This window comes from Ceratosolen solmsi, unplaced genomic scaffold, assembly GCF_000503995.2.
Source record: "Ceratosolen solmsi marchali unplaced genomic scaffold, CerSol_1.0 scaffold35, whole genome shotgun sequence".
Classification (NCBI taxonomy): Eukaryota; Metazoa; Arthropoda; class Insecta; order Hymenoptera; family Agaonidae; genus Ceratosolen; species Ceratosolen solmsi.
This window is the reverse complement of record NW_011948423.1, coordinates 1,572,474-1,595,925: the sequence shown is the minus strand read 5'-3', so window position 1 is coordinate 1,595,925 and position 23,452 is coordinate 1,572,474. Positions and strand designations below refer to the sequence as shown.

General features: G+C 28.4%; 1 protein-coding gene across 1 annotated transcript in view; it reads left to right on the top strand.

The window, feature by feature from the left end:
• The window catches only part of LOC105362380 (uncharacterized), a 47,374-nt gene that overhangs the window by 12,463 nt on the left and 11,459 nt on the right, over positions 1 to 23,452 (top strand). Inside the window, exons 2-4 of the mRNA XM_011499819.1 lie at positions 11,168 to 11,311; positions 18,735 to 18,880; positions 22,579 to 22,751. Coding sequence (XP_011498121.1) covers positions 11,168 to 11,311; positions 18,735 to 18,880; positions 22,579 to 22,751 — 463 coding nt within the window. The remainder of the gene's footprint in view (positions 1 to 11,167; positions 11,312 to 18,734; positions 18,881 to 22,578; positions 22,752 to 23,452) is intronic.

The window sequence follows — 23,452 nt, the reverse complement described above, 5'->3', positions numbered from 1 at the left end:
ATATATATATATATATGTGCGTGTGCGTGTGCGTGTGCGTGTGTGTGTGTGCATGCATATGCACATACGATGTAATAGAACATTTTGTTACAATACATGAGATCTCGTTAAATAGTTTTCTTCTTTCTTCCGCCTGTCTATTATGCTTCTGTATAGCTATAAAAAAAAATTGTATTTGAATCGTAAATCATGTCGGGGTGACCAATATGGAATTACAAGTAAAACAGCGCGGACTGTCGCTCATTAATGTTCTTATCGTGGCTGTACGATATAGTCCGGCAATGGTTGTTCAACTAAAGATTTTTAAACAGCTTGGATGCAAGTGTTTTCTTTTATATAATGACATCGTAATATCTAAATAGTTTCTAGCTTATTTTATAGTAAATGTTATTGTGTCTCTGGCCAAATATGCTAAATGTTCAAATCGCACAAGGGCGGCGATTGTACGAATGTAAGCCAAGATTTTCTATAATACCTGGTTCACTTTGACGACAGATTCTTTTTTATATGATAATCTTTTAATATTTTTACTGCATATATGATCAGCCGTAAAAATGTTAGTACTTGATAATGCAATAGTTTGTATAATTGCATTGAACTGTTTTACGATACGTAATAACGACAGATTGTAAAAGTATAAGATGAATCGGCTGAACAAATTTGAAAATAGAAATGAAATTCTTTATTAAAAAGCTCAGATTTTGCATATACAACAATAATACAACCCACATATTATAATAATAGCACAGGTATTGCTCAAATGTATATATAATATTTTATGTGATAATATTTTAAATGGCCTTTTTACTTATTACGACGATTTATTTCCATCCAAAAAAATTCTACTCCTAGCATATCCGTAAAAATGTTCTCGCTCATTATCTTATCCCCCTAGAAATTTTCACATGGAACAATCTGTAATAGCCAACAGAAAGCTCAAAGTAAGTTCCGTCATGCTCAGTGATTATGCGTCTTAAGGAATGCATTAATTGAACAGGAACATTCAAGTATTGGATAATTTTCTTTTTCTTCTTTACAATACAAAGCCTAATTTCCCTACTTTATTTCAATTAAATCAAATCCATTGAAACAATTTTATTCTCCCTATGTTACATGCACATATAACTATGTAATTAGAATACCTTGTATAAACATATATACACAGAGAAATACATTGACAAATATGTAGATTCTTTTATTTGTATATTATTTGGATTTAAAATAAAATAACAAGTTCGGTTTTTTCCACAAAAAACAATATTAACTTTCTAAGTATCTCGACGAATCTGAAGAATGTAATCGTCATTTCATAAGTGACGCGAGTGCAGCTGTTTTATTAACAATGTCGTTGTTATTTATATAATTTATAGTAAATTTATATACTTTTAGCTATTATACGTCGAAAATTATAATTCTGCACAATTACCACAAAGTACGTAGATGAAATAAACGATAGATAAAAATCTAGGAATTAATTGTCAAAATTATACAAATATACGAGCTATCCAATATTATTTTATGCTTCCAATCAATTATCAATCTTTATATCGATTAATTTCATACATATACAACTAATGCGATAATGACTTTATGCTTTAAAATTAATATTAATATTCATATTAATTATACGGATATAAAAGTTATTACACTTTTTTACGGCTTATAATATTTTACTAGAGAATAAATGCATGAGCGTTTAAAAAAAAAAATGGTAATACCAATTAACGTGGCGAACGAAAATAAATCTTACGCATACGGAAAAGTATAGGTGAAACGTTTGTAAAATATAAATGTTTTTTAAATTAAAGTATAGCAACATAAACTACGCCATTGTTATAATATTAAATATTGAAGCTCTTGTAACTCGATATTCCATATACTGCAGTATTGCGAAGTAACAAGTATTTTAACTGCTTAATGCTTTAAGCTCGGGAAAGCAAAAAAAAAAAAAACTTTGAGCATAAAAGACTAGGAAATTGAGAAGATTTAGTTAGGCGTGGCGATAGTAACACTTTGCCGTCACCTTCCCTCGATGTTATATCAGACGAGCCTCGGGCTAAGCTTCGATCATTTAACTGCCATAATCTGTTATTAATCATCACTGCTTATAATTTATAACCTAATGACGTGATATATATATATATATATATATATTCCGTATTGTCAAGAAACTAAAAACGTAAGAATAAGTTATCATTTGTTCAATTAAATTAAGTTTTTCTCTTACATTTTGAGATGCATAGTGTAGCTGTAATTATCATTAAGTAATTCGTTTAGATTAAGTGGATGCGATTGCGCTATGCATTACTTTATGACTTAAATCTTAAATAGCAATAATAAAACTGAATAGCCTGTTAGCTTACATATTGTTCTCGTTAGTTTTTCTATTTTGATGCTATTTATGTAATTTATTATTTGCTTCTACTCTCATTTTTTTCTTCACTATTTAGAGTCTGAAATAAGATGTAACATTGAACAAAAATATGAAATTAATAATAAGAAAAGTTATTAAAATTGAGATAATTTTTTTAGATTTGTAATCAGTTGTGTTGAGAAAAAAGAGGAAATATTATTGTGTCTTAAAACTTTTTTCAAACAATGTATTTCTTTTAATTCTAGCATGTTCGAAAGAAAGAAAAAAATATTAAACGATAAATAATTAAAGATCTTTTTTTTTATTCTTAGCAAACTTCATAATCACTTTCCGTTTCTTTATACGTAATTATCACACACGATTTACCATACGTGTTTGTATGTGACCTGATTATCAATCAGATCTAGCAATCGAATCAATATTCTACGGATTTACGAGTCTTCGGAAAGCAATACGATAAATTCAGTAATGTACTATTGTTCCGGCTACTGTACTATAAGTTTTACCAATGCGTAGGCGTAGGACTTGTAACGTTCGCGAAACCACTTTGATGTAAGCGTGGGATGATTTTTTTTTTTTTGTTAACTACTTTTTACTTTTAACAGAAAGATTAAGTATGTTTATTACGGAATGCTTTATAGCCATGCTTTTGCAATTAATATTATATTTATGATTTTTCTTTTAAACAAGATTTTTTAACTAATGCTAAGTCCTATTGCATTTAACGTGTCAAGGAGGACACACGATCGAATTATAGCATGTAATTCAATGGTATATTAATACTTATTCCTCGAGTTATTTATATAAGTATTGGGTCAGGTGTAAAATTTATTTGTATTGATTACAATGATAAATTCCTATTTCCTAATGCACAAATATTAACAAGTCAATTCGCAAACGCACAATATTCTATTTCTAATACGTTATTTCGATATTCGCGCACCAACGCACACACACGCGCACACAAACAAATTCACAAATTACTCAAAATCTATGAATTAATGATGGCCTATTAACGGCTAATTAAAATATGAAATGATTGCGTAATAAATTATAGTGTATTGCGGTGGATTACTTACAAGTTTTCGGCAGGAATAAAAGCAATGCATTGAAATTTTATGGAATGTAAAGTACTTGGTAATAATATTCATAAATATGTAAAGAAAAAAAAAAGAAAGAAAAAGAGAGAGAGAGAGAGAGAGAGAGAGAGAGAGAAACAAAAATTGTAATAATTTTATAGCCACACCTGGATCCTGCACCCGACTTAATATGATGGTAAAACCGCACTTTGTAAAACAGTAATTTCTCGGGAAACTCATAGCAACGACACGTCACTCGAGCACAAAATTTCGTAAGAGTTCTTACACGGATTTTAGGAGCTTTATAATTTATTCGCACGGGCCACAAGCCAATCTGCCATAAAGTAGTAAAAGTTTCTTAAATGCTCTTTAAGTGCAGAGAAAAAAGGAAAGACGTTATTTAAATAAAAAGCATTCCCACATATCCTGACATTACGCGTAGCGAGCAAAGTCGACACATGACGGAACTACCTCGGTAGTTCATCACTGAGCCACATGGACTAGCAAACTACTTAAACTAAAACAAGTTATTTAGAGCTCAGTCGGTACTGCATTTGCTTTTCTTTTTCTACCAAAAATTCAAGAGCTACGACTAGGCAGTTAACTCACGGACTCCAACTTATCTATTTTAAATTACTGTCGCGAATCTTGGAATTGTTTTTCTTTACTTTCGGTTGTTAGCTTGCGAAGCGTGCCAAAACATTATTTATAATAATGTTTTTGAAACCTGTAATTCTAACATTCTTCATAGAGAAGAACATTTTTAATTTACACACTGATTTTTACTGATTTAATGGAGAAATGTGGAAAAAACTTATAATATTGATATATGATTATAATATTGAAGAATCAATTAACGTAAAATTAATTAAAGTACATTAAAGTCAGGTGTCATTTACAAATACCCAAGATTATTTATTTATTGAAAAATATATTCCTAATGGTATAATCTCATTTACATTAATGGCCATTAGCTTATATCGATCGAAATAATCATGCAATTCAACTATTTAAAAAAAAAAAGTATTTAAAAAAACGGGGGGGGGGGAACGATTATCGATAATATTTATATCAAATTGCTGAAAATTTATTTCCAATTTCTCAAAGTAAATAGTCTATGCCACCTAAATATTACTTACGTAATCAATAAATACATTAAAAACATTATGTAAATAAAATGTATATCAAAGATTGTATACAAGTATGCGAAATAGTTTTGGAAACTATGTTCCTTTCTATGTAAAAAGTAGCTATTGGTTACTACAGTGTAATTAAAATAGCATTTATACATTTACTCTGAAATCGTATTATATAATAACGAATCTTTTACATCGTTATTTTCGTCAAAACAAAAACAAAAACAACAACAAAAATTAAAAGAGAAAATAATGAAACCTGTTTATTATTTCAGTAAACATTTTGTTATTAAGCTACCAATACCTTCATACATTTTGTAAATGTGTATCTAAAGATTTATGCACCGTTAAACCATATAATAATAAACAAATTATTTATTTATTGCAAAACGGAAATGTTTAAAGAATATGGCACTGAATAATTATACGACATTCTAATGAAAAACATGTATTATTTTATTAATATTTTTAACGTAAGTACCAGACATTATTAACATTAAATAGATGTTGATTATACTTTTATATTGTAAAAATTTAATCGAGTAGCGATCAATTGAATTTGTTTTTAGAGAATTGACTTTAATTTCTTTCTATGGTTCTTTTTAAAGAAACTTTGGAGTTTAACTTAAATCTATCCGATAAGAAATAATGTCAATTATGTTAAACAGGACATTTTCTCTTATTTAGACATTTACATGCCTAAGGATGAATCTCATCGATACTTTTCTAAATGTAATACAATATTATGTTATTAGTCTATTAACATTACGAAAAAAGAGTTCATAACTCTCCTTACATGGTGTAATCCACAGCAAATGAACCATTTTCTGAGCCATTTAGATAATAAGTTATAATAATAATGACTTAATTTTATTAAGGTTTATTTGCAGCAATTTACAGAAGAATTCTTTTCCTTACTGCAACATTAACTTTTTAAAATTTCTTTTCGTAGCACTATATAAGGCAATACAGAATTTAAAAATCGAAATAGAATTAATCATCTTCAAAATGACGCATATATCAATATTATCCCTAAATTCTGAATTTAATAAACAATATTAATTAAATTTCAGCTTTGTCTTATAAACAGAACTTTCCGTCACAACATTATATTTGCTTTAGGAACGACCGAAATACCACACAAACCTACCTTATCCTTCATAATTATTAACAATATTTTATTTTTATACATATCTGTCTGCTTAAATTATTTGTTCATACACATTTATTATAATCTAATAACACCTGTCCTATGCACAATCTTGAAATACATATTAAATGTGCATACATCAAAACCGCAAACCCCGCTGTGCGAAACGAATATCCTCAAAGGTGCCGTAACTCACGCTAATCCCTCCGAGGGTCAAGCTCTCCATTCCATACCAGTGTCTCTTCTCTCTCTCTCTCTCTCTCTCTCTCTCTCTCTCTCTCTCTCTCTCTCTTTCTCTTTCTTTCTCATTGGGCGAGTCCTTGCAATATCGGTAAGGCACAATACACGGCTGCGGCTGCAACGGCGGCGGCGGCGGCGGCGGCGGCGGCTCGATCTTCTCACACGCCTTCCCCCGTTTCTTCCTGACGTACAGCGAAACAGTCTTAAAGTCCGCTCTCATGGAATCCCTGACTCCAGTCAGAGCTGAGACCCCGGCGGGCCGCGATCAGGCCCCACCCCAAACCGAAGAAAGGGAGAGAGAGAGAGAGAGAGGAGCGTTGTACCGATGCATTCGATTCCGCACAGTTGATAAAGGATAGAACCTCAAGCTGTTGCTCTTTCGACTTTCACGTCCAATCGGCATTTGTTTATTTAACAACCGACGGGAATAAATCGAAATTTCCGATTGACCGGGTGTGCAAGATAACGGCAACGGCGGCCAGAGAGCAGGATGACGCGTTCTCCACGCGTGTGCCACCTAATCGGACTGTTACTACTGATTTGTGCGGCTGCTCTCTCAAATGCTCTGAGTAAGTGTCCTGAGGGTCATACGGGCTTTGCGCCACCCTTAATTACACCTTATCCTGCTCGCGAGTGATTTTCAGTGATGGATCCGCTCGTATGCTTCGACCTGAATTTTATAATGTTTGGGAACCCATTTCAGATCGATTGCTTTTCATATTGTGATAATATAATCTGTCGCGAAGATTTGCTAACGCAGCCTCGACTCTTTTCTTCCCAGGAGTTTTCACTTTGTCACTTCTAAAGTGATATTCTCCCATGATGCGTGTAGTTTCTATCCTTCAATTTTATAACATTTCATATTAAGTTGATGTTAGATATTCAATAAATAATAACAAGTCCGTAGTGTAAAATCGTTTTATTGATTATTTTACGTAATATGATCCTCTTAGATGACTTGACAAGTTTTTCACCTGTAAATTATCTCTTGTTTTACACTATAAAATTAGAATTATAAAAAACTATTATAATATTAAGTTGCGTAAATTCGTACATGCAATGTTTAGATGATTTTAATGGGCATAAAATCATTTGTATGTGATATAGAATAAAAATAAATTAAAGTACGAATAGATAGATCGTTATGATAATATTCCATACGGTAAAAGTAAATTGTGAGTAGAGATTTGTAAAATATTTTCATCAAATCATTCTTTGGAAATGCATGAATTTAAATTTCACATTCTACGTATTCGTAATACATAAAAGCGAAAGCTTCAATCATTCACATGTGAATTATTTCCCTTAACCGGTGTTTTATTTCATAATTGTTTTTTATATACTGAGTTACGTCGCATAATTCATATTTCTGCTTTACCAACTGATAAAATGATCGCTAATTCATCGAATAAATATTTACAATTATTATGATTTTTATTATTAGTTGCAATTACTGATCAGTTGATTGTTAATTTTTACATGGGATGAGGTGTATTCAGTAAGAACATATTTATTTACATTTAATGTTAGCTACCAGAAATTACTTCACACGATTACAAAATAATGGTTATGAAAATACCCAATTCAAATAAAGAAAAATTTATTTCACCGATAGTACTTGCCTGCAACTTTCTGCCCTAATAAAATATCAAAATTTTCACTATTATTCTTATTAAGCGGATGAAAATATATTCGAAGAATATATTCATTAGCACTTTTTACAATTTTTTTTCCCCCAAAAGTTTAAATTTTGTAAAATAATATTTCAACTATTATTGCAGTGATTTCTTTCAAAAATATTAATTTGTTCTGAATATCGTTAATAATCAATAATTTATTATTTCATAATATTTATTTATTTATCGGAAGTATTATTCAATTGTTGTTAAATGTAATTTTCTTTCAAACAATATTAAAAATCTGCCCTTTTACATCAATGCAAATGAACATATTTTTTTTTACAAAGAATTTCAAAGGCACACAATTGTATTCGGATAATGATCTTTAATAATGAATAAATAAATATTTCTATTCAATAATGAAAACCATTGATTTTTAAGACGAAGATTAATAATAAAAGTAAACTATGAATTTTAATATCATCTCATAACTTTTTTCCACAACTGCCAACTATTTTCTTAAAATACGTACATTCAATTTAAATGTAATCTACATTTATAACTTATTGAATAATCTATCACCAATATAAAATAAACAAATTTACATCGCTTTTTAAAAAGAAAAACACATATTTTCCAAAATTTTGCTAAATTTGGCTAAACAAATTATTAAAACTGCATTTAAATTATTACCAAAGTATAACGGTTCACATAAAAAACTCTTTTTCTCGGAAAAGTCACTAAGTGTACTGCTGTGCGTGAAAAGCGCATCTGTAGTATAATTCTTTACGGTATTCCTCGAGACTCTCGCTAGCAACGGATCAAGAACTTCGCAAATCACTTTCGGCAATTGTTGAAAGCCAGCGTTTCTCCTTTTAGTGATGTGATTATTCGCTAACTCAGGAGTTAGCGAATAGTTACGACAAGTTGAACTGTTCACAATCGATGCATAGCGCTTCGGTTATTTCGTGTTTTTTTTTTCATTAAAGCTTTTACGCGGCTTCATTAACACAGTTTAAGGAATTGATTTTAAATTGCGCGCTTATATCGTATTAGGATTTTATGAAACATATATATTTTAATATCAAGCATAAATTTCAAGTTATTTCCACATTAATTTACATTCCTTTGAAAGACATAAACTTCTTTGACAATCGAAGCTCATCAGATTCTATTATTTAAGCATATTTAATGAAGCTGCCTGGAAGCACTTGGACACATACTAAACACAATAATATATTTTTCAAATGTATTTATTAAGCTATCGATTGCATGTTCATTATAAAGATCTGTAATCACTTATTATAATATATTTCTATGATATGACAAATAATTATGGATACTAATATTTGCCCGCTATATTAGTCATTTATTATTATTACTGCAACTAATTTAGCTTTTATTTAACATTTATTGGAATAATATGAGATCTTATATATAAAATAACAATGATAATATATTAAATAGCAATAATTAAAAAGTTAAAATTACTTACCTAATGTATGTGTAATAAATAATATATATAAAAATCGATTGTAATATTGATAAAAAAAAATACTAGATTACTTAATACTGAAATATAATCTAATTGTTATCTTTACAGTGTCGATATAATTTTAAATTAGGCAGAATATAAATTGGTATTTATATTGTTTCATTAACACTTCATTTATTTATTTTTCTCTATAATTAACATTCCAATTAGGTAAAACATAGAAAAGTAATAAAAATAGAATTGTATGGTTTTGTTCATACAAAATTGAAGTATAATTTTTCATTTAAGAAATTGTATATAAAATATATGATTATTACACGATTATTCAATTGCTTTAAGTAAAAAGTGATTATAGAATATAATTACAGCTCTATATATGTAACCTATCGTGTACTAAAGTATGTAATAATTTTCCTTTAAATTGATAATGTACATCTAACATTATTTTAACGATTTGTTCGATAACACAACAATTTTAATTATAAATTGCATTAATCAATTCAGAACAAATATTATTATCATTTTTATTAATCGGGCAATAGTTCTTCACGTTTTGATTGTAAAAACAGACTCGTGTGTATGCCTATACAATTAACCACTGCAACGAGATTTAAAAGGATTGCATTATCGATGATGTCACACGTGCTAGTTTTCCGACTCCTCAGCCTTCCTACATAGATTTCCGTTATTAAATAAATTACCAATACTATGAATACTTCCTATAAACTTTTCGTAAATCAAATCCCTATTAGATATTACGGGAAAATGCATAATTAAATATGTCCTAGTATCGTACAAGCACAATATTAAATTTATCTTGTAATAATAATAAGTCAAAGGAATACATAAGTATCATAAATTTTTACATACTTATATTTTTCTTCATTGAATAAAATTTTAATTATCGTGTATATATCTGACAGAGGTATTTTTTTCCATTACTGTATTACGTTTAATATCTCAATCGAAAAACTAAAAATGGAAAATTTGGATATTCTAAATAAACTAGCCAAATTACTTATCTACATTAAATAGAATTTAATTTTTACAATTACTTTTTATAATTAAATTGATATTTAAATATTATTTTGAAGATGGAAGTGAAATTTAAATTAAAAAATGTTTTTGAATTGTCGCGTTACCAATGACTATCTCTAGAATCTATAATCTTAAAATTAATTGAACATAAATATTATAGAGTTTATTATTGTAACAATTGTATGGAAAACTTTGTATACGCTAGAAGTCACATATATTTTAATAGCTTAAATATAAAATGAAAAATATACTAAAAGGAATGGAACTAATCCATTTTATCTTACAAAATTTCATTCATATTGTTTCAAATACGGACAATTCGAATTAAATGATTCTAAAAGTTACATATTAAAATTTAATTAATGCCTTTAAATATTACTTGAAATATAATTTTAATTATTATCTTACGTTATAGAATATAATTATTATAGTGTAACTTTTATTTTGTGTTAGTCGACTCAGCTAGAAACTACTCCCTTACATAAATAATACCTTTACCACAGTTAAAATAACCAAACACAATCACTTCGACAAGTTATTCGGTCAGTTAAGCAAATAATACAAGAAACGACAATTTTTTTTCTCTTCGACTTAATCAAGCAAAAGTAAACATGTTCAATGATTTTACTTTTTTAATTCACCGACCTAGATTTAATTAAATAATATATCTATAACGTGTAATACGATGATAGCTATATAATAGAAAAAATTTGAGTTAAAATCAAATACTTTAACAATAAATAATATTTTCTTTCTAGAATTAATTATAAGCTATATGCGTACATACATAAATCAATTATATCTAAAACTGTCTTCAATTACATCTAATTTACCATTAATTAATATATTACCATACAATAAGCTAAAAATTTCAATGTTTTTTTTTTTTTTTTTTTTTTTTTTTTATTTAATAGATAACATTGTATGTATTTTTAATCCAATTTTCAAATATCACAAGAAAAGTAATTTCATTCTCAATTAATATCGCCGTTCCCAAAGTCCGAGGAAATTATAACATAATTCTAATGCATTGCAGAATGTCCGGATCGGTCGGTCTCGACAGGTCGACAGATCATCTGCTACACCCGGAGCGACGACACTCCGCATCTAGAGGACGCCATTTGCCATTGCACGACTCTCATCCACCAAGGTCATGACCTGCAAAACCTCGATGTTTCCGGTGAGTAAAAGTCGCCTATGTGGGAGCGATGCCTCCCTCGGGTCGCGCGTGGGTTTTTGCGCGATGCGGCAACGTGCGACAATATCGGTGGGAGGCTATTTAAGGCGATCGTTCTTGATTATTAATCGCCTAAGAGTGCAGAGAGTATTAACTCCTCCGACACTGTGACTCTCCACAGGAGATATATTCGACGCCCCCAAATCCATCCGGATCCGTGCTTCTTGTCGCGATCGGTGTAATACGACTTTTGGTGACTAATAAAAATACGTCGCTTATTGCATTGGCCACCGAATAATGCGATCGCTGTGCTCTGATATAAATGCGATTTGTCATTATGAAATCGGGAAATTACATCAACGTTTCATATTGCGAACCCGCGCACTGCAATTATATAATGTATTTAGCAGGCTCGACTATTTCGTTTTATTTTTAATATCGGCACAAATATTTATGTACGAATGCTCAAAGGCGAATTAATATTCCAATAGATAAAGGACTGGTCTTGGCCCGAAATAATGAAACTTCGCCATAAAGTTTATTCTACTAAGTATGCATAAACTATATTATGGATTATTTCTTTAACTATTAAGCAGTGCCTTTATTATATGATATTTCGAATGGTCGAACATTTCGTGAGATCAATTGTTAATATTAGTTGCGAATATAATTCACATTCATATAAAGCACGATGAGTTCTCTCAATATACTAAGGATTTTAATTCAAATTTTAAAAAAGTCATTCTCAAGTTTCAATGTATTAATCAGGGCATTTTTTATTACATTAAGTATAATTTATTATTCGAATTTACCGATTCATTTACCGATTCAAAGATCTTCGATTGAACAAGTTTTTCATGCAGCACTTTCGCATTGTCTTACCATGTCTATTATTGATTTAAACATAAGCCTTTCTAGTCCATTAATTCATAACTCATCATATTTACATTATTAAACATTTAATTTCGATAACATGTTATTAAGATTGTTAAATGTTCTTTAAATATTTAATGCCGTTTAATATCGCTTATCACTGTAGATAATAATAAAAAAAAGTGTTAATACCAATGCAAATTAATAATGCATCGATGTTTTATAGGGCGATAAATTAATTTTTGGTCGAATAATGTAATATCCTTTTCCACGTGAAAAAACTTCATTAAAATACTGACCATTTTAAACCAAAAAGACAATGGCCATACGCAAAAACGAACGGTTACAAGCCAGAATTTTTATGCACATTTCGTAACATTAAATTCTACTGAATTCTACACAGAGTCGAGTGCAACTAGAATATCCATAATAGATTGTAATAGCGCTAAAAGAACTCGTGCATTCTTCGAAAAGTTAAACTGCGCCGTTAAATGTTACTCGAGCCGCAGATTAATATCACCTTTCAAAAACTATGCTCCTCAATCCCCAATGAAACCAGATACTCCTAACAAAAAATAGGACAGCATACCAAGTGATAATTGCCAGTCGCAGTAATTATGCCTTCAAGAGCACACATCCATCCCTGAGTGATCCTCGAATTTCCCCCGCAATGTCAGCGGCTTTACGATTGTCGCGAGGGTTGTGATGTGGAACGAGGACAGCAGGCTCTGCCGATCTTTCGTGTTTTTGCTTACGCAATAACGACACGAAGTAATTAGCGCGTGATTATCGCGTGAGCACGACCGAGTTGGCCTCTACGTACCCACTGCCCGATACTTTCGAGCTTTTGCGCTCATCGCGGGTGAACGAGTAGACTTCCAAGGCTCGAACGATGTTTTTGCTTATTTTCACGATATAATTTTCAGCGGACGAATAATGAGGCCCAGCAAAAAGCGTAGTCGGTTCACTTTAATCCAAATACATTTCATTGCAATAATCAATTATAAGTATTTTTTTACGATTAAATTTGATGTGAAAACAAAAGCCGATGAAATCCAAGTATCTCATACAATACAATAGAATAGCAGTTTAGACGATAAATGAGGAAAACTCTTTCGACGAGATTTTAATTAAAACGAGAGCAAAATAGAAATATAATAGGATCCTAAATTGAAGAGAAAGCTTACCACTGTTAATTTAATATTAATTATGTTTAAGCTTGTTATTTATCAAATAAAAGATTTAACACTGACGAAGGATATTATTAATACGTTAGCTTAAAACAATGAGTTTGACCGAAAAGCAAACTATAGCAAACTTTTAAAACCAAGTAGTAAAGTAGATCTTAGATCTGACAATATAAAAGGACCTTAAAAATAACAATAACTTATTATATATTAATTAAATACATTTTTATTCGTCATTCATCATTTTTGGATAAGAATCCAAAAATTTTATTTAGAATTTATTTATTAATAATTTTATATGAAATAGATATTCTTAATATTGACAATTTCAAGATTTTGCATAAGCCCCGTGCAGTCTTGTTTCATTGATTTTGCATTTTGTAATGATGATAATTGAAACTAAGTTTAAAAATATTTCGGGGAGTAAATTGAAGTCCGTAAGAATTCGATGCCCTCGAGCAAATTGCTGATTTACTTCTCCCTGGAGCATTGATTTCATTGTTATATTCCCTTGGGGATCAGTTGACTTTTCATTACGTAAGATGACATTTCAAAAAATTGCCTTTCGGAGATTGCGTTAAAAAAATTTTTCATTCGGGCGTGAATACGCGACGATCACGAGATCCTCTACGTCATGAAATTATAAATATTCAATGCAACAATGAATATTTACGAGCATATATAAGTTTGCACATACGACTATAATCAAAGTTGTTATAAAGTATAATAATATAAAGTAAGGACTATGCGATGGTCGCCTTGTATCGACCACACTTTGCACGTTTTTATTGAAAATTTCATTGAAGGAGTTATTATCAATCGTTCATTGTAATTATTAAAATCTACATAACGAAGACGAGTATTTATGTTTTATGCAAGATAGAAATACACGTATAAACGTATATTTAAATAATCTGCAAATCAATCGATAAAAAAATTGTTATGTCCAACTGTCACATTTGGATAAAGGATTTAAGTAAATAGTTATACATAAATATTATTGTCTCCATCATCGCTAATGATATATATATTTAAAAAAAAAAATTTTTTTTTATTTCCGATTTATTCATTTAATTATTTTTCAATTATTTATATATTAAAATTTTTTAAAATTCCACGTTAATTTCAAAGCAAATATAGGTTACAATTACATTTTTTCATTCGTTACATAACACCGGATCATGAAAATTTTCATTAATTATTTTTCCTATTAACTATTAATTATTATAAAATTATGAAATGCTAAAATCAACTAAAATAACACTTCCTATACAATTCTACTTATTACTTTTACGTATGCATAAACAAGTTTATTTCTCAAATTATTTTTATGTATAATCTTAATTTTAATGTTAAAATAGTGTAATAATACAAATATAAAACATAATTACAGAATATTATTATTTTATGTACAATATTAATTTTTAAGTGGATCATAATATCGTTGTCATATTTTTCGAAAAAAAATATTGCATATATTATAATCATCTATAAATCCAAAAATTGATTTCTGCTTCTATATAATTGAAGCATATTCGATTAAAGAAGAATTTAATTTTCCATTATTTAAATTATTAAAATCATATATATATATATATATATATATATATATATGAGTAATGAACAATTGTGTAAAAAAAGAAAAAAGTCAAAATAAATAATAACTTTTGATTTCTGCATTTGCATAAGAATTGTAAATGTAAAATTTTTAATTTATTTAATTTTTAAAATATACAAAATATTATGCCCCATATAGATATACATTATTATAGAAAATTAACTTAAAAAGATTAATTTTCTTGATGCTTACACTACGTGTTTGTCAGATATTACCAAATTTCTCCGATTATGGCGTACAAAATTAGTTATATCCTGGTGATATAACTAATAAAACAGCTATACCGGAACATATTGAAAATTACTACTCGGTCGGTAGAACGAATTTAAAAGATAAACCAAATACTGTAATGTGTATCAATTTATGTGTATTTATGTTTTATGAAATAAACAGTAAATAAAATCTTCTAAATGAAAATCAATGATAATCAAGTGAAGTGATATTCTTTTGTAATATTTACTTTATGTAGCAGTAATATTATAAAGCAAATTAATTCAAAGATGTTCAATTATCCGAATAAACGGATGCACAGAATAGAATAAGAAACCAAGAATATCTGTATTATAAAATAACATTAAATTTTTCTTTTTAAACGTCTATCTACTTTGTTGTAAACATACCAATTAATAAACTATGTAACAGATGCTTTTTTATTTACTTATAATTTATTCATTAAAATTTATATATATTTATACATATTTATTTGCTATCATATTTCCAATTTTTTTAATGCATAATTACCCTTTCAAAAAAAACCTTTATATTGCTTTATATTATTAATTTTTATAAATATAATGTACTTTAAATTATTACATACAACATTAATACACAAACAAAATTTGTGTACCTTTATTATAGCTTAAATTCTTCGTATATTGTATAAATGATTTAGAAAAAGATTTAGAAAACTTCTTTGAATTCTAAATTTAACTGCATCTTTAAGAATTATACGTATATATACGATAGATAGAATGATGATTAAAAGTTATTATAATTTTAAATTATCTCATAAAATATTCATTTTTCTTTTAGGAAACTTTAGTATCGATTTTAATTTTATTGCACATATTTTATTCATGTGTTTAAAAATTATATTCAAATATTACAATAAAATTGATTTAAATATCTAATCGTTAACGTATAATAAAAAGTAAGCAATTTTAATATGTACGTTTTCTTAGAGATCTCCACATTCTGAATATAAACTAAGCCCTAGAGTGTTAACTACAATATTCCAAATATAAATGATATTAAATTAATGAGTACATGATTACTCATTGATTAAAACTAACTAATAATTTATAATAATATAGCTTATTATAGAACTTCATTATGCAGTGACGACATTGATATTGTTGGAATTTGCATGGACAAATTTAATGCAGAAAGTAACGAAATATTAAGATGAAAAGTAAGGTATTTCCGTTACGAAATTACAATGACGATATTACTGCTTTTATATGACCAGTCCTTGCTTATTTATTTGCTCTCGTATCGGTCCCAAAGTGCGGCGGCACGTATTTCGGGACTGGTTTTTTGAATACGTGTTTACGTCTGCAGCCAGCTGTATAAATGATGTTACCGCTCACCAAAAGTGAAAGCTCATTATTCGCAAACTTGTTGCTCTCAATAAGCAAATCATTACGTGGGAGTCATACGTCCTTCGCAAATTATTTAATCAATATTTCGGCGAGAGAAAAAAATTAATGCATTACGTGATTCATCCTGGTACAAAAATTCAAAGTAAATGTACGGCTCCTTTATTATTTATACCTTCGTGAGAAGATGTTAATCAAGAAAGTAAAATACATGCAGCCATGCTATAAAAAATATTTTCTAAAATAAATTAAGAAAAACAAGCAATATTTTACCTCAAATTTAATTATATGAATATTATTCTTGGTAAAACTTACATTGAATATTACAATAGACGTTCACATAAATCTCATCTCATTATTAACTTTAACTGATTTTTATTAACATTACTAATAATTAAATTTTTTACAATAAATATAAAAAACACAGTCTAATTTAAATCACAGTTTAATTTCAGTAATAATTTCGTAATAATTTTAAATAAATTTCTTTAAATATAAATAACATATTATATTACGCAAAATTTGAAGTATTTTAATTACTGTAATTCTTCTTGTAATTAATATGTTGTTAAAATACAAATATTGAATGAAAAGATAATTTTTAAAATTTACAATTGAATCCGTGGGTTGATTTTAGCGAATGATAGATAAATAAAAAGTACCGGTAAATTTTCATAATCAAGGAATATTAATTGAACAATGAGCCGATGAAACTTATTATTTAATAATAATTAGGCATTACTATGTAATAAAGATTAAACGTACAATTGTAATTGATGCAATAACATGTGAAAAAATTGCAGATAAATTGCAGATCATTTCTGCACAAAGGCAAAAATATTTCATTTTTATATATCCAAGACGATTAAGCATGTAAAACTCTCTTATCCTTATCTTCCAAATCAACTACTCCCAATTAAAATTCAACATATAACGAGATAAAAGATTTCTAGTAAAGCGCGAAACGTGGCTAATCGCGATGCGCATCAATCGACCTTCACCTTAATCTAACAAAACCGTTCAAATTACATCACAAGTATAAGTCATCGCCATTCTCGATCATTCTTAATGTCTGTACGAAGACTCACAAATTCTCCATACTCGTACATAGTGCCAGAATCAATCGAGTCATAAACGATATTTGGACTTGCATGGCTTACACAATTGCAACTCACTGATGATTTTCATAATGACTTAAAAGCCCGAAGGAAATCGTAAATCAGGTTAATAAATGCACCACCTGCTTTAAAGTTGTATTTAGTATTTTCGAGTGATACTTAATATGCGTAACATGCATTTTCTATTCGAAGATTTATTTTCCAATCTTCAAAGTATTTAAATATACGTTGTATAATTTCAGACTTTTATGCTTTCTAAATGTGTATGAAAAGCTGAAAACTCTAACTATAATGAAATTAGATACGCGATCTCACAGAACATTATGACAATCATTAGCAGTAAGTGATTAATAAAACAAAATAATAATTGACAAAAAGTAATTGATGTAAAAAAACATTATATTACTATTAGAACGATTTACTTTTGTAAATAAAAATATCTTAAATATTACATATTTTAGTGGAGCGTATGAACCAACATGGATGTCTAATTGACAAATTTTTATTATTTTATTTCATATAAAATTTAATTAACAATACATTTATATTACTTAGGAAAATAAGATATTTCGTGCTCTTAAAATATGAATAATACTTTATAAGGCGGAAAAGAGAATAAAGACTTAATTCTAAAAATTTAAATATTACATTAGAATAAAACTAAAATTTTTAATGATTTTTTTACTAATATATTGTTTGTTTCAATACTTATGCCATTTAAATGATTTGTAATATAAATATTGCAAAATAACTATGAACATTCTTTAAATTTATATTAGCATAAAAGTGCATGATATATTATATGAAGATAATAGCAGAGTTTATTATTAATTTCTAACATAATCGTTAAAGCCTTTAAAATTTTTAACTATTTCTATAAATAAAAATTAAACTATTTCAATTTATAACTTTACTAGCATACACTTGCAATTGAAAAGTATTCTATTGCGTAATGTAAATTTGACATGATATTATTTTATTAAAAATTTATTTATATTAGTTTAACATATTAATTTACATTTTTTTTTTCAGAATTACGGGGCTTACAAGACAGTGCAAAAGTAGTCAATTCTAATTTAAAAGTGGTTATGTCCATTAGTGACAAACACGAGTTGCTGAAAAAGTCAACTACAATAAGGAAAGAGTTTGTCGGTAATTTAACAAAAGTTTTAAATGAAGTAAGTAATAAATATATATAACCGCCATTCGTTCTCTATACTTGTATTATATTAAAAAAATATATAATCCTTTAAAATTCAAATGATTAAAACATTAATAAATAATGTCAGTTATTTCTATATTTAAAAAAAATTTTTTTTCAAACCAAAAAATAAAAAATGATATGATTAAACACTAATTACTATTCAAAGTATACTTTTTAATAATTTAAACTTTTGTTGCATTCATACAGATTAAATTTTATAGAATTCTAATGCATGTTAAATTGCAATTTTAATCTATTCATAGTTAAAAAAAAAAACATTAAACAATAAAATTAAAAGCCAAGATGTTTAAGAATTCTTTGCGATTTTTATGAAAATAATAATTGCTTTATCTATTAATTTGTATTCAAATTAGTAAATAAATTCAGTTTTATATAAATTACTTTAAATTATAATTATTAATAATACATGAACTCAGTTGTTAGCTTTTTATATATCGAGCATATTGTATTATATTATTATATAATTCTTATATTGATATTATAGGTTTACTATTATTAATGGTACCTATAATATATAAATCTCATATATCTAGGACACAAATTACAAATATTCATTGTTTTTTAAATAGTTTAATTTTTTAATATAATATCTACGTACGATAAATTATTAATCTCATATATTCTATAAAAATAATTGATTTTTAAAAAAATCGAGTGACTAAAATGTAGAACTCCAATGATTTTGAGTATTCTTACGGAACATTAAAGCACAATTTTATGAATTACACATCACTAATTACCATTGAGTGTAATTCTTCCCATATCATGATAAGCATAATTTTGTTGAAATATAGATGTAATTTTTTAAAATAATTGTTAAGAGGTTCTGGTGCTTTTATTTGAATGATATACAGGTATGTTTTCCTTATGTATATGTATATATATATATATGTGTGTGTGTGTGTGTGTGTGTGTGTGTGTGTGTGCGCGCGCGTGTGTGTTGGTGGGTGTATGTATATATTTACATATACACGTAATAGTAGGTATACATTATTATGTAGTATTGGTATATATATGATAATTTATCTTGTCTATCCGTAATTTTGTTTATATTAATTAAAGTCGACTAAAAAGCTTTCTTATCTGGCATCACCATTCAATCATACATAAACAAGACATATTTATATATTTATATAATATAATTTTATATTATATATCGGTACTGCTTATTGCTCCACGGTCAATATTCAAAAACAAGATGTTTATTTATAATTCAAATGTACAAAAATTGTTTCCTTATTCCGAATTAACCAACATAATGTTTTACAGTTAATAAAACATTATTCTAAGTAAATAATAAGTGTTTTGCAATTTACGTTTATACAATTCCAATTTTAAGATTACTTTTTCAAGAATATTAATTTTATCAGTCGTTATATTCTTAATTACAATAGCATCATTAAAAAGCTTGAAGTTTTAATTGTTTCTTATATAAATTGTTATAATATCTTTATTTTATCATACTTCATTCTAGCATGTCTTGGTGTAATTACAATCATTTTTAACATAGGGAAGGCCAAAAAAAGTAGTTTAAGCATTCGTGGGAATTGCACTTGAGCTATAATAAGGTTATATAAAGCCTTATTAACCAAAGAGCTTAAATTACTTATCGCTTGTTAAACGCAGCCGAACGTACTTTGTTACAACGCACTAAAAACAGTGTACCAAAGACATTGCAAATTGACATTCAAAGACGTTGCACGGACAGAGCGCGGAGATCCGAAAGTAAACGCAAGAGTCGCGACAAGAGTCACAAGTAGCGCTTGCGGCTTTTACAAATTAGCAGACACCGATAGCGCGAATCGCTCGCACCGCTTATAATTTTACCTCGTGGAAGCTGGAGACGTGCGAACTACAACTCGGGCGCGACCATGAAAGTGATTTGATAAGTGGTGGCGGAGGCGCAGGGAGAGGGAGGAAAAGCCCATGAGCAACGTATGGGTCAACGGCCCGGAGCAACAGCTCCAAGAGTCGCTTCCTACACACTTTTTCAACTTTCCTCGGCGCCCTGCTCTTTCTCTATCTCGCTAACTCTGTAGCAGCGACGCCTCAGGCAATTCCTCTAAATCACTCACGATTTTTTCGCCCTCTCGCGCACTTTTGCCAACTGCCGTGAATTACGTCTCAATTGTAGCCGTTTTTCTTTCTTGTTTTTATCGTGTGCACATGTAACATTGTGATAAAGACCCTCCGGTGCTCGTGTGTGCGTGTGATCCTCGTAATCCTTCATTCTTTATTTGAATTTAACTTCTGTCCGCGGCATTCGTACTTTTATTTACCTCTTGGATTCGCCTGCTTGTTTTCTTTATTCTTTTGTTTTTATTAGGTGAGCCTTTCTCAAAAGATAGAGGTTAGCTGGGTGGGTAATAAGAAGCAATTATTTTTGAAAAAAATTCTTATGAAAATTCTCTAGCCTGCTGATTGATTGTAGTTTTAGTTTTGCAGTCAGCCTGCTCAGTTTTCTTATAAATAATAATAATTACTATACCATGCTGATAATTAACTACTGCATAGACGAGAAGTGATTTTCGTTAAAAGTGTAGCAATAAAGTTACAATTTCATAAACTTTACATGATCATTATATAATTAAGTGCAAGGTAATTAATCAGATGTTAAATAATTATTAATTTGTAGAGTATGTAAAGCTATGCGTCGTCGTTATTTAGAATTCTACATGTTTTTTAATGTGTTGATGCCAATTTTTTGAAAAGATATTCATGATTTGGTCGAACCTTCATTTTTATACAAAGTATTTTTGTATAAATATTTAAGTACTCTATTATTTATCTGTAATTCATGATTTATTTATAATTTATGTTTATGTAATATTAACAATAGATTTTCCATTCAATTCTAATTGAATTAACTGTAGATATTATACTTTTAAATGCACTGTGAAAAGTAACGATTGAAAAATTTAAATATTTCAGAAACTCAAATTGCCTATCTAGAAAGGTCGCTCAAACTTTCTATGGAATATATTGCAATAAACGTTATTTCAATGCTCTGAATTATAAGATTTTCTCCTTAGTTTTAATCAAACAATCGCTAGTATATAAATTATTTTAAAATATCGTATTTCCTTATGGTAATATATATATATGTGTGTGTGTGTGTGTGTGTGTGTGTGCGTGCGTGTGTGTGTGTGTGTGTTTGTGTATCATTAATAAATTCCATGATTTCGGAAAAAATATTAGAACAATTTTTTAAGAAAACAGTTGCATTTAATAATTCCAATTGCACTACTAATTAATTTAATTCTAATTAACGATAGTATTTGAAAAATAAATAACATCTAAGATAAAATTAAAATTATTAATAATCCCTTCAGTACAAATAAATGTTGTATTTATTTATTTATTTTTCGGAAGATAAATGTACTACGTTAAATATATTAGAAACCAATGATAATGTACCAATAATGAATTATGTACGACGAATTAAATTACTAAACAATGACATGAGAATGAAATAATAATATACTGAATAATATTTGAAAATCTCTGCATCGATCGTAAATTCTCTATTCTATACTTGAAATAATTATAAATTAAACAATCAGATCGGTGTTCGATTAATCTTGTCAGATGCTCAGACTAAATTTATTGTCGTTTATTTTCCATTCTCAAGAAAACTTTTATTATCGTAAGGTCGATGGTGTCGAACTTAGTGTGACAGCGGATAATAAGGAGCGCCTTGTTTCACTCATCAAGGATCTGAAGGATGAGATGGCGAATAAGAGCTTGGACAAGATGATCCTTCTTGAATTGCCAACGGAACCCGAGAAGTTGGCTAAGCAATTCGAACTGAAGGACCTCTCCAAGTACGTCACGTATTTTTTCTTAATTTATACGTATTTGTTTACAGATTGAATAATATTATAAATGCGACGTCACGTTGCTTCCCAGTCGGTCGCTTACCGCAGAAGAGTAACGACTACTTTTTATACGTTTCTCACGTCTTTGAGCATAAATTCTAACAAAAACAAAACAAACAAAAAATGCATACATTTTTCATGAATCCTTCTTAAGACTATATTAACTTTTATTAAATATTTCATAAAGGACATCTAACTTAGATCTTTTATTTTAAATGCGCATTAATAATAATGTAGCGTATTAATAGTAATTTTCATTTGTAATTATATGCATTTAAGCAAAAAATCAATTTTTATCTGTATATTATCTAACAAGTTACATTCTTTCTAACATCTAATGAATAAGATCTTACTATGAATAAACAATTTTTTGCCAAAATAATCTAATTATAAAAAAAAAAATCTCAATAAAATAAAATATAATTGCACTGAATTATCAATTCGCTATGGTGTCGCTATCACTATTTTAAAATTGTGTGTCTCAGAGGCTGAGAGGCTAATATAATTTGAATATCCTGACCTGTGAAAAACACAGAGAAACTGTAGAATATAATAAATTTCATATAATTAATTCTTTCAAGCAGTGACAATTTAAATTTAAATTTAAACTCAGCAGGACGCTCCGTACTTAATACCAATTAATCACT